Source organism: Platichthys flesus, chromosome 2 (genome assembly GCF_949316205.1).
Source record: "Platichthys flesus chromosome 2, fPlaFle2.1, whole genome shotgun sequence".
Lineage (NCBI taxonomy): Eukaryota > Metazoa > Chordata > Actinopteri > Pleuronectiformes > Pleuronectidae > Platichthys > Platichthys flesus.
This window is the reverse complement of record NC_084946.1, coordinates 868358-880900: the sequence shown is the minus strand read 5'-3', so window position 1 is coordinate 880900 and position 12543 is coordinate 868358. Positions and strand designations below refer to the sequence as shown.

Below are 12543 nucleotides of genomic sequence, written 5' to 3'. Positions count from 1 at the left end.
TTCAGCACTCACTGGATCGGCTGGCGGCCGACTGTGAAGCGGCTGGGATGAGGATCAGCACCGCTAAATCTGAGGCCATGACTCTTAGCAGGAAACCGATGGATTGCTTACTCCGGGTAGGAAATGAGTCCTTAGCCCAAGTGAAGGAGTTCAAGTACCTTGGGGTCTTGTTCGCGAGTGAGGGTACTATGGAGCGTGAGATTGGCCGGAGAATCGGAGCAGCGGGGGCGGTATTGCGTTCGCTTTACCGCACCGTTGTAACGAAAAGAGAGCTGAGCCGCAAGGCAAAGCTCTCGATCTACCAGTCGATCTTCGTTCCTATCCTCACCTATGGTCATGAGGGCTGGGTGATGACCGAAAGGACGAGATCACGGGTACAAGCGGCCGAGATGAGTTTTCTCAGAAGGGTGGCTGGCGTCTCCCTTAGGGATAGGGTGAGAAGCTCAGCCATCCGTGAGGAACTCGGATTAGAGCCGCTGCTCCTTTACTTAGAAAGAAGTCAGCTGAGGTGGTTCGGGCATCTGGTAAGGATGCCCACTGGGCGCCTTCCTTGGGAGGTGTTTCAGGCACGTCCAGTGGGGAGGAGACCTCGGGGAAGACCCAGGACTAGGTGGAGAGATTATATCTCAACACTGGCCTGGGAACGCCTCGGGATCCCCCCGTCAGAGTTGGTCAATGTGGCCCGGGAAAGGGAAGTCTGGGGCCCCCTGCTTGAGCTGCTCCCCCCGCGACCCGACCCCGGATAAGCGGATGAAAATGAGATGAGATGAGAGATGAGTTTGCTCCTTGCTGTTTTCTGCACTTTTTGGTGTGGCTGTGGGGAACCCATTCAACCACGGCTCCATTGTTTACACCCGTGATCAGCTGTTGGGCCTGCGCCACACACCCCTTCTCTGTGCGGAGCGGCCGGAGATCCTCGAGGAGTTACGGAGGAGGAGAAGAGGATGCAGAGCAGGAGTGAAGCGCAGGGAGCGGAAAAGACAGTTTAAACCATGTTTACCGTCTGTCATCATGGGGAATGTAAGATCTCTACCAAACAAGATGGAAGAGTTGACGGCGCTGACCCGACTGCAGAGGGAATACAGGGAATGCAGCCTCATGTGCTTCACAGAAACGTGGCTGACTGAACTTTCTCCGGACTCACACGTAAATCTGGACGGCTTCCAACTCGTACGAGCGGACCGAAAAGCAACGGAGTGCGGTAAGAAGAAAGGAGGGGGGATCGCTGTGTTGGTTAACGATAGATGGTGCCACCCAGGACACATCAGCGTGAAGGAGATACTCTGCACCAGATATTTGGAGCTGTTAGCGGTCAGCATGCGGCCATACTATCTCCCGAGGGAGTTTTCACATGTTATTGTTGTGACTGTGTACATCCCCCCCTCGGCCGTCGCTGCTGTAGCTTCAGATCGGATCCACAAAGTCATCTCGCATATTCAAAGCCAGCACCCCCAAGCCCTCCTCCTCATCTCCGGGGACTTCAACCATGCCCCTCTGTCCTCTGCTCTTCCCACCTTCACCCAGTACGTGAACTGCCACACTAGAGAAAATAAAACTTTGGACCTACTGTATGCAAACATCAAGGATGCATACACCTCATCCCCCCTCCCCCCCGCTTGGTCGCTCGGATCACAACCTCGTTCACCTCGTCACGGACTACACCCCTGTGGTGAATAAACAACGACCTGCGAAGAGGCTTGTTAAGGAGTGGTCTGAGGAGACCAGTGCTAGGCTCAGAGACTGCTTCGAGACTACAGACAGGGATGCACTCTGCAGCCCCCACGGCACTGATATTGACAGCATGACCCACTGTATCACAGATTATATTAAATTCTGCGAGGAGAACACTGTGCCCTCCAAGCTGGTACAGTGTTTTCCCAACAACAAACCCTGGGTGACCCCCGAGATAAAGACCCTGCTGAACGAGAAGAAGTGGGTCTTCAGTTCGGGGGACAAAGAGGAGCTGCGCAGAGTCCAGAAGGAACTCCGGCTGATGATCAGGAAGGGGAAGGACAGCTACAGGAAGAAACTGGAGAAGCGGCTGGAGCAGAACAACGCCAGTGACGTCTGGAGAGGGCTGCAGACCATCGCAGGCCACGGAAAAGGTGTGGGAAGACAACAACCCAGCGGGGACAAGGACTGGGCAGATGAACTGAATCTGTTCTTCAATAGATTTGATTCCCCCCTCCCTGCCGCCTCTTCACACCTCTCCTGGCCAGCCCCCCTCCCCCTCCCCTCCTCAGCCTGCCACCTTCAACACCTGACCCCCACCAGCCCACCCCCACCCCATCTCCAGATCATCATTCCCCCTTGAGACTCTCACCACTCCTCACCCCCACACCCCCACCCCAGTCATCCTCCACCCCCCTCTCTATAACTGATGATCAGGTGAGAAGCCAACTCAAGAAGATCAAGGCAAGGAAGGCCCCGGGCCCGGATGGTATCAGCCCAAGACTGCTCAAGGACTGTGCTAACCAGCTCTGTGGTGTGATCAGGCTTTTGTTCAATCTAAAGCCTGAAACATGCTTCTGCGACTGCGTCTGCGTCTTTTCACGCCGCTGTGGCGCAAGACTCATTTTCATTCATGCTTCCCCAACCGTTGCACGTCTTACAAAGCCATTCCGCGCCAGAACACTAGGCGGAGTAATGCTTTTTGTCGAAGACGACCTTAGAGACGCCTTCTTTCTTCTTCGTCGATTGTTTATTTACATAGCAACTGCGGCTCCTCGTAGCCTTTTTCTGGCGGACAAATCTGCCAGTCAGTGACAGGTTATACAAGTGATCATACTATCGGATATCTTCTGCCGAGTGCTCTTCTATTTGGTCCATATTCGTTCTTCTAAATCTTCCGTGATTTCTGCCGGTATTATGGGGCATGAAACCGGAAATGCAGCTCCAGAAGGGATGTAGAGCAGACCAATCACAGCCTTGCGGACTGAGTGAGCTTGCGGAGCTTTGCCGTAAATTTTAGAAAAGGGGGTCGACACCCGTCAGCACGTAAGGAGGGATACATAAGCACGTAAGGGACCCGGAAGGGCTCTTGCGCTTACAGGCCCGTGAAAACGCAGAAGCATGTTTCAGGCTTCAGCCTGAGCCTGGAGAAAGTCCCAGCCCTGTGGAAGACCTCCTGTGTGGTCCCGGTGCCGAAGACGCCGCGCCCCAAGGAGCCAAACCACTTCAGGCCAGTTGCCTTGACTTCTCACCTGATGAAGACGATGGAGAGGATTATCCTGAGACACCTACGACTGCTGGTAGGCACACAGCTGGACCCCCTGCAGTTTGCTTACCAGCCTGGATTGGGGTGGACGACGCAGTTACCTACCTGCTGCACAGATCCCTGCTACACCTGGAGGACAGCATGAACACTGTGAGGGTCATGTTTTTTGACTTCTCAAGTGCATTCAACTCCATCCAGCCTTCACTGCTCAAAGTGAAGATGGAGAACGTGGGAGTGGACCAACACCTGGCTGCATGGACAACGGACTACCTCACCAAGAGACCACAGTATGTGAGGCTCCATCACTGTGTGTCTGACGTGGTGCTCTGCAGCACAGGTGCCCCTCAGGGTACGGTGCTCTCCCCTTTCCTCTTCACCCTCTACACCTCCGACTTCACCCACAACACCACACACTGCCACATCCAGAAGTTCTCTGATGACACAGCCATCGTTGGATGTGTTCCTGAGGGGAATGACCAGGGGCCTCATGTACTAAGACTTGCGTGGATTTCATACTGAAACTTGGCGTACGCCAAATCCCAGAAACTGTCTTACGCACAAATAAATTCAGATGTATCAAAGTGTGCGAACGCATGGATCCAAGCACGTTTCTTTTGTACATCTCATTCAACGTGGAATTGAGCGCACATGCCGACGTGCCAAACTCCTCCCTGTCCACGCCCTCATTTAAATATGCAATTTCATTTAAATAGGCCCCTGGACCTGAGATTCACCTCTTAATCCGATCACCTGGCACCATGAACAGAGTTAAAAAACGCAACTTCACGGAGTCCGAGCTAGAGATTTTGCTCCACGAGGTAGAAATGCGCAAGCATATGTTATTTGGTACCCTGTCAACAGGGATAAATGCTAAACAAAAGACAAATGAGTGGGAGCGTGTTTGCGAGGCCGTCAATGCAGTGGGGTCTCAGCAGCGCACACACTCTGAAATTAAAAAAAAGTGGTCAGACCACAAGGTGGAGGTGAAGCGGAGGGTTTCTGCCCACCGCCGAAGCGTGACCGCAACAGGTGGGGGGACGGGAGTGGGGGAACTCTCCCCCTTCGATTTGAGAGTGGCCGCTTTGATCGGTGACACAGCTCACACCGGAGTGGTGGGAGCCCATGAAGGGGACACCGATCATCCCCAAGGTAAATATGCTGAATTCATAAATGCTGTAATTATACTGGTCATACAATTGGCTGCTTACAATACACATAAGTCGTGCGTAAAAATGCCAGGATATTAAAGACTTTGACTCGTGTTTATTAACTTAAATCTTTTATTTTTGAATAGACAAGCAAGGAGAGGGCACGGATTGCTCCGTCGGCCCCGGCGTCTCCTCCGTCGGCCCCGGCGTCCTCCAGCGTCACCGCTGACTCCGGTTTCTCCACCGGCTCCGCTGCACGCGGCGCCTCCAATTCATCTGCCAACCACCCGACCGGCCGTGTCCTCAACCGAGCTGTGCTGGAGTCACAGGCAGAAATCGTCAGAGCCATCGGTGGCATTAATGATCGCCTTGATCGGCTTATAAATGTACTCGGTGACATAAGCGCGTCAATAAATACACTTGTGTCAAAGTAAATTCTGTCCTTGCCTCTTTACATGCTTGAAATCACATTCTGCCGGGCCCGTATGGCTCCTCGGGGTGGGTTGCAGTTGACGGGTCCGGCATCCGGTTCCTCCAGTGGGGGGTTGTGCTGCTCTGGCAGTGGTATGCCATGGCGGTGTGCCACATAGTGGAGGACGCCACAGGCCATCACAATGTGGCACACCTTCTCAGGTCTGTAGAGTAGCATCCCCCCCGACCTGTCCAGGCATCGCCACCGTCCCTTCAGCAGGCCGATTGCCCTCTCCACAATTATTCGCGTCCGGGAATGGAGGTCATTATACCTCCTCTCTTGATCGGTGTTGGGGTTCGTAAGTGGGGTCATCAGCCACGTTCTTAGGGGGTAGCCACGGTCCCCTGGGGTCAGATGAAGCCGCAGAATAAAATACACAACGTAAAAACCACACAGTGAATGAATGCAGAAGTGCACCGCGGGCGACATTTCTAACTTTACGCCCGCTTTTACTGACGTGAATACTGAACACGTCAGAGAAACATGATATTTGGATGTGCACAAGCCCCAGATGTGCATTACGCTGGTTTATACATACGGGACAATTACACGAATAAAGCATTTACTCACCCAGAAGCCACCCATCGCGTACAGTGCCAGCCTCCAGCCTGTTCCCCACCATGCTGTTGGTCAGAATGAATGAATCGTGTGTTGAACCAGGCCACCTTGCCACGATGTTAAGGAGCTGCATTTGCGCATCACATATCACTTGGACATTGATAGAATGAAAGTGTTTCCTGTTAACGTAAACAAATTCATCCTGTGATGGCGCTTTTATGGCAATATGTGTGCAGTCAACAGCTCCGATTACATTAGGGAAACCGGCTGTTGCTGCAAATTGCGCTTTAATGTGGGCCTGTTCAACAGCATTGTATGGGAATTTGATGTACCTGGATGACATTCGGATGATTCCGTCCCACACAGCTGGCATGGCTCGGCTCAGGGTGGACTGGCACACTCCTGACCGATCGGCCAGCTCCCGCTGGAAGGCCCCTGTTGCCAGGAACCCCAGCGTGGTCAGCACCTGTGTGGGCACGGACAACCCCTGGCTCCTGGCTGTGTGGCGCTCTAGGGCCGGCCGCAGCTCTGCGCACAGCTCCAGTAATACTGGCCTGGGGAAACGAAATCGGCTCATGAGCCAATCGTCATCATATGCGAGTAAGTCCTTGCGTTCCCTAAATATACGTTCCCTTCGGATGTGACCATTTGCGATGTCCTCTAACAACGCTAACACAGCCATTGTTAAAACAATTTTCTTCATCCATTGCGCATGCTTTTATAGCCACCCATATAATTGCAAGGTGTTATAATTGTTCATTAGTGTGTCTCTGATTTGCAAATCACTCTGATGAGTCATTGTTTTCACCTTTTTTCCCAGTTTCCCAGCGTCACCTCTAAGTGTCGCCAAAGGAACAATAGCTGTAGAAACGTGCGTACGACAGCTCTGGAGCTGGCGTGGGGACCGCACATTTTTACGGTCATTTCACGTTTTGTACATCTGAACGTGAGCGTGGAAAAGGACATACGCCACGTTTTTCTGCGTACGCAACCTTAGTACATGAGGCCCCTGGAGTACAGGGCGGTCATCACAGACTTCGTCAGCTGGAGTGAGCTGAACCAGCTTCAGCTGAACACCAGCAAGACGAAGGAGATGATCGTGAACTTCCGGAAAAAAGCATCCAACTTAACACCAGTGAACATCCAGGGATTGGACATAGAGGTGGTGGAGAACTACAAATTCCTGGGGGTTCACCTCAACAACAAACTGGACTGGTCTGACAACACACATGCCCTCTATAAGAAGGGCCAGAGCCGCCTCCATCTGCTGAGGAGGCTGAGGTCCTTCGGAGTGTGCAGGGCTCTCCTCAGGACTTTTTATGACTCTGTGGTGGCCTCAGCCATCTTCTACGCTGTGGTCTGCTGGAGGGGGGGTAGCACGGACAGAGACAGGAGCAGGCTCAACAGACTGATAAGAAGAGCGAGCTCTGTCCTGGACTGTCCTCTGGACTCCATTGAGGAAGTGGGGGACAGAAGGATGTTAGCCAAGGTGGCGTCCATCATGGGCATTGTGGGGTCCCTGAGCAGCTCCTTCAGCAGCAGACTGTTACACCCACGGTGTAGGAAGGAGAGGTTCCGCAGGTCCTTCATCCCGGCTGCAGTCAGGCTCTACAACACCAGCACCACCTGATAATGTTGTAGTCCCTGTCTATTATCTCTATCTCCACTAAACCTCTCACCATAGCTGTATTTGTATTTGTATTTTTCTTATTTATGTTTGTGTACAACACTTACCATCTATATTTATATCATGGTCACTTAAAATGGATACATTGCAATATTTATATTTCCAGTATGCTATCTTGTAGTATTATTTATATTATGGTCACTTACTTCTTAATTATTTTTAATTATTTTCTGTATCATGGTCACTACTGTTGCATATTTTTGTTTTCATTACAATAACACTTAACATCATTCCACTTTATCCCCAGCACCTGCTTTTGCACAGTGTCTGTTTTGCAGGTTGTTTGTTACTGTACACTTATTATGTGTAGTTTTAGTAGTGTACATATTGTGATCTTTTTCTTTTTTTTTTATTGTGCTTCGGCACTGTTACTCTAATTCTGTTTTTCTATCATTGCTGTAACAAGTGAATTTCCCCATTGTGTGGATAAATAAAGAAATCTAATCTAATCTAATCTAATGAAGCCACGTCTCAGTGAGGGACAATAAATCTATGCTGTAATCAGAGACTATTTCATTAACTAAAAGAGCCTTTTTTGCCAGTGATCTAATGTTTAAAAGACATTAGATCACTGGCAAATTCTAAAAAGAATTAATGTGTCCTCTATGCACAGCCTTAAAAGCTTCCCATAAGGTGGAGTCTGTAACCAACCATTATCATTTGTTTCCAAAATATCTGAGATCCTAGCAGAAATTAACTGAGAAAATGTCGGTGAGAAGTGAAGTGTTTAAACCATGTTTAACTTTTAACCCCTGGATTTGGGAAATTGCTGTCTGTCATCAAACGCTTGTGAGTGAAGTGTACTCCTCGAGGCAGCGCTGTGCACTGTGCGGTGTTGTGTAGTCTGCCGTCCAGACGGGGGCGTGGCAGCCGGAGTGTCGGGACCTCGCAGGAGCCGGTGTTTCCTGGGGAGTGGATGTAAACAGAAGGACGTCCCCTTTATAGACAGCAGCGCTGCGAACATGAGCGGACTGGAGCCGTTGACCGTGTTTGTGAAGGACAGGCTGACAGCGGTGGGTGAGGAGATCCTCTGCGCCGTCAGAGACGCGGTGGTGGAGTACCAGTGTGAAATCCTCCGCTCCAAGCAGGAGAACGAGCGGCTCAGACGCCTCCTCAACGTCGCCGTCCAGCGGCTGCTGCTGCAGCCAGGTGAGCGCCCGCTGAGCTGTCATCGATGTGCTCTGAAAACGAGGCCACGTCCCATTCAACACGCATTCGTTCTAATGGAGCTCTGATCATTGCTTCAATGAGTGTGGTAGCCCTGTGTCGTATCATGTGTCATTATAGTAACATAAAATGGAATCATCTCTCAGGAACTAACCTCACAGACTCACTGATTCTGGCCACATCATAACTTAGTTATGAATATGTTAAGGGCTCACAACTGTTTCAGTATGAACAAATCTTGTCCTGCATTAGATGCCATTGTTGAATATTCTTAAACAAAATGGGGTTTACATTAATCACTTTAGTTACATTATACCAACACCAGCCTTAAAATCATGAAGCAGCTGAGAAATCAGCACAGAACAAATACACTGACAAAGCAGAATTACTTCTGCTCGTAGCAATACACAACAGATGTAAGGACCTAGTTCATTAAGATGATCATCCTGCCAAAAATAGATTGGGAGGGCTTGGCGGCGTTCTGACAGACAGCTGGCAAGTCAGGGGTGAGTTTGTCGCCGCCTGGTGTCTAAACTGAGAAGTGCAATACAGTTGGCCATAGTCCATTATATTACAATACATTACATTTCATTTCATTTAGCTGACGCTTTTATCCAAAGCAACTTACAATAAAGGCCGGCGCATGCTTCTGTAACTGCAGTTTCTCACGCTGTTGTGTCGATGGACTCGTTTTAATTCATAGTTATCCAAGGGTTGCGTGTGTTGCAAAGCTATTCAACGGCAGATCACTAGATGGAGTAAAATGTTTTGTCGAAGACGACCTTAGAGACGCCTTCTTTGTGTGTGGCAGTCGTCGTCGACGCAAGGGGCTCTTGCCTTCTTCTTCTCTGAAAACGCAGAAGCATGTGCCGCCCTTAAGTGCATCAAGCCTGAGGGTACGAACCCATAACAACAAGAATCAAGAAAGTACAATTTCTTCAAAAATAAAGCAAAAAAAAGTGCTATAAGTATAGTAGTATATATTATATTTCAAGACATTGATACAGGCCAATTAAAAATGGTTGGTGGGCTGTAGTTTGGACACCCCTGGTTTAGATGAAGAAACTGTTCAACCCAGCTCAGAGAGATCTACGGGAGCCAAGCAGTTGAAATATAGATCAGGTGCAATTGATTCTAAGGTTGTTGTATTGGACATGCATCTGTGCCAATGCAGGGGGGGATGACTTTTTTTCCTTCTATTTGTGATGAATATCTGATTCACTAATTTCTCTTTCTGATGGCATCAGTGTGGAGGGTTTTGTACATAGTGAGACTGCTGCAGCATCAGCGTCATATGTGGGACTAAATTGAGATAACTGTCCTTCATTGTATTGACACATGGCAATGTGTAAATACCATAGGAGGTGGACATTTTCCTTTGAATTATGTCTCATAAAACTATATAGAAAAACAGTTGTGAACTGCTGAGAGAACTGAAAGAGCAGCAGGATCATGTAAAAGTTGGATCATGTAAAAGCTTGGCTCTGTGGTCAGACCACAGAGCCAAGGTTTGATACATTTTACCTGAAGAAATTAATCTGATAGTTGGGGAAGTGAATGTTTTTGATGATCGTCCCTGCAGGTCAGGATGAGACATTCCTAGAAGAGACTATGATATTTTCATTCAGAACCACCTGACTGTGATGTTGGTCACTTTTCAGAACTTCACACTCTCCAGCCCAGAGAAGATGATCAGCCCTGTGAGTGGAGGAGCACTGTGGAGCTGCTGCCACAAGTTAAAGAAGAACCAAACATCACAAGCTTAGATGAGGGGAACTGTCATCATGCTGAGCCAATACAAAGGTCATATCCTCCATCAGCTGAGACTGTTTCCCCACCTCCACTCACATTCCAGGAGATAAAGGCAGAGTGTGACAGAGAGGGCGACAGGAAGCACCAGCCAGACAACAGTTTAGCCCCCTCTCTGACTGTTCATCCAAACTGCAGAGTGGCTCAGATTGATTCTTGTACTGCAAACAGTCACAGGACTCAGAAAGCAGACCAGCAGGTGAAAGGCTTACTCCGCTCAAATGCAAAACAGAGTTCTCATATCCTGCAGATGAAAAGCGTGAGATCCTTGAAGCCTCCTCTGTCTCGCTCTTCTCACCCAAGCCAAAGCATCCAGAGGTGGCACAGCTGTAAAGAGTGTGGGAAGGGCTTCAGCTTTGCCTGCCAGCTGGAGGTCCACATGCGCTGGCACACCAAGGAGAAGCCATACAGCTGTGCAGTGTGCCGCAAGAGCTTTACCACGGTCAGCATGCTTAAGAGACACCACCGCATCCACACCGGAGAGAAGCCCTTCCGCTGCCATGTCTGTGGGAAATGTTTTAACCAGTCGGCCCACCTCAACACCCACTTCAGGCTTCACACCAGAGAGAGGGCCAGCTGGAGACAAGTATCACACCCCAATTGAAGTCAGAGTAACAGGGAATGGATCTGTTAATTGTAAAATTCTGGAAATGTCAAGCTTTCAGCTTCAGACAGTGTACAATAATGGTTTGTGTCTTGGTGTGCAATAAAGCACTGTGTATAAAGATATATGATCCACTGATTCTGTTGTTTATCTCATCACCACCAAATGTGATAGCAAGGACAGATTTGTGCAACATTTTACTGACCTGTTTCAAAACTTAGACGCTTCTATAGAACCAACAAGGCGAATCACAGGAGCAGAGACTTGAGGAAGACAGTTGGAAACTTAAGTGAGCACTACCGAACTGGAAAAACATTTCATCATTATAACTGTATTAGTTTAAGAAAGTCACATTATCTGAGTGACTTAAGTCACCTCTAGCAGGAATAACATTAAATTGTATGAAGCTTAACTTAATAGGCAACTTCTATCGTGTGAAAATAGAATGAAAAGGGGATGTTTGTGACTTTTTTACAGGATTTTTTTGTGTTGAATTTCATCAGACAGAGTCTGGTATTCCATATTCTGAATTTAAAAGGTGCTGCATTATATGAAGCACTATCTGTAAGACTTGGTCATTGCGTCAGTTTGTCATGTCCACCAAAATTTGATAATATGATAACGCTGACATCGACAGGAGGTTCCCTGTTACTGGCACTTAGGAAAACACAATAAATAAGCTTCCTCCCTGTTTAAATATGAAGTATATCCTGTAATCTACTTTATGCAGTGGTCAGTTAATAACTGACTGTGGTACACAACCAAACTTGAAATCCTATATGAGACACGAGTGAATCTTGATGTTAATCAGTATGATTGTCATCAGTCAGAAAATTTATAAAATGTTTTAGTGTTTCTGATTTTTGATTCCGCCTAATAAGTTTCTAATTTAGCCACAATATCAAATGTTGTACTTACAGTCTCTGCCTGCTTTGGGTGGAAATACAGCAGCTTGATTTATATTTAAATTGAATAACATTGTAACATGAGCTGGATGATACAGTTCAGACTGTTGGCAGCTACTTGATCTTCTCACTTCATGGTTCTCATTCGTGTTTATATCCTTTAATGTTGTTGTCCTGATAGACCACACTTAAAATCTACCCTGTAGACACAGCTGCTGCATGTATGTTTTCCCTGGAAACGGATCTTCTGTGTGGCTCTCCCTGAGGTTTCGACCCCTTTTTTTAACTTTTTGCACAGTTGAATTCCCACGGAAGATCCACCTTTTATAATTTGTAGTTTCTTTGCAGAAACATCCATATTTAAATCCATATTTTCTCCTGTCATACCAACAACTTTATGTCCTAACTATTCTATCCTGGAGGAGGGTTGATTGGCCAATTATGTCAACACATACAAGGAGTTTGACTGTTTCTCTTAAGGAATTTACTAATACAGCAGTCAATTCGCAGAACAGGAACCGCAGAGTCAAATGTAGTTTGTTTATGTATTAATGTATCAAAAATCAATAAATTACCAAATGTAGCATCTATTAAAGTAGTGCAGTGCTCATTTTAAGCGTAATACTTGACGAGTCCCAGCCGCTGCTGCTATAGAGCACTTGTCCTGTCTTAATTCAATTTAATATTAATTTAATAATTTGTCACTGCACCTCCCATCCCTGGCCTTATTAATACATATACCAGGCTTGAACCCGATAAGATGAACGGTTCTCGAGATATGCAAGACAAAGACATATTGACAACCAGACTGACAGACAGACCAACGAATTAATTAATTTCTGGAATCATTACCTGGATTTCCTAAGTCTTCACTCCATGACAACAATCATGAATATAAACTGAATCTGGACTGACTATTGCATACCAGTGGTTTGCATCTTGGGCATGACATTGTTTATTGCTGTTCAGTGGTAAA

The 12543-nt window shown here is 47.8% G+C and overlaps 1 protein-coding gene across 1 annotated transcript; it reads left to right on the top strand.

Annotated features, from left to right (window-relative positions):
* Nucleotides 1-7981: 7981 nt before the first annotated feature.
* LOC133974717 (zinc finger protein 3-like) lies at nucleotides 7982-10787 on the top strand. The gene is made up of 2 exons (XM_062412390.1): nucleotides 7982-8231; nucleotides 9911-10787. Exons 1-2 carry the CDS (start codon nucleotides 8045-8047, stop codon nucleotides 10660-10662), a joined length of 939 nt encoding a protein of 312 aa, XP_062268374.1. The 5' UTR covers nucleotides 7982-8044; the 3' UTR covers nucleotides 10663-10787.
* The last annotated feature ends 1756 nt before the right edge of the window (nucleotides 10788-12543 follow it).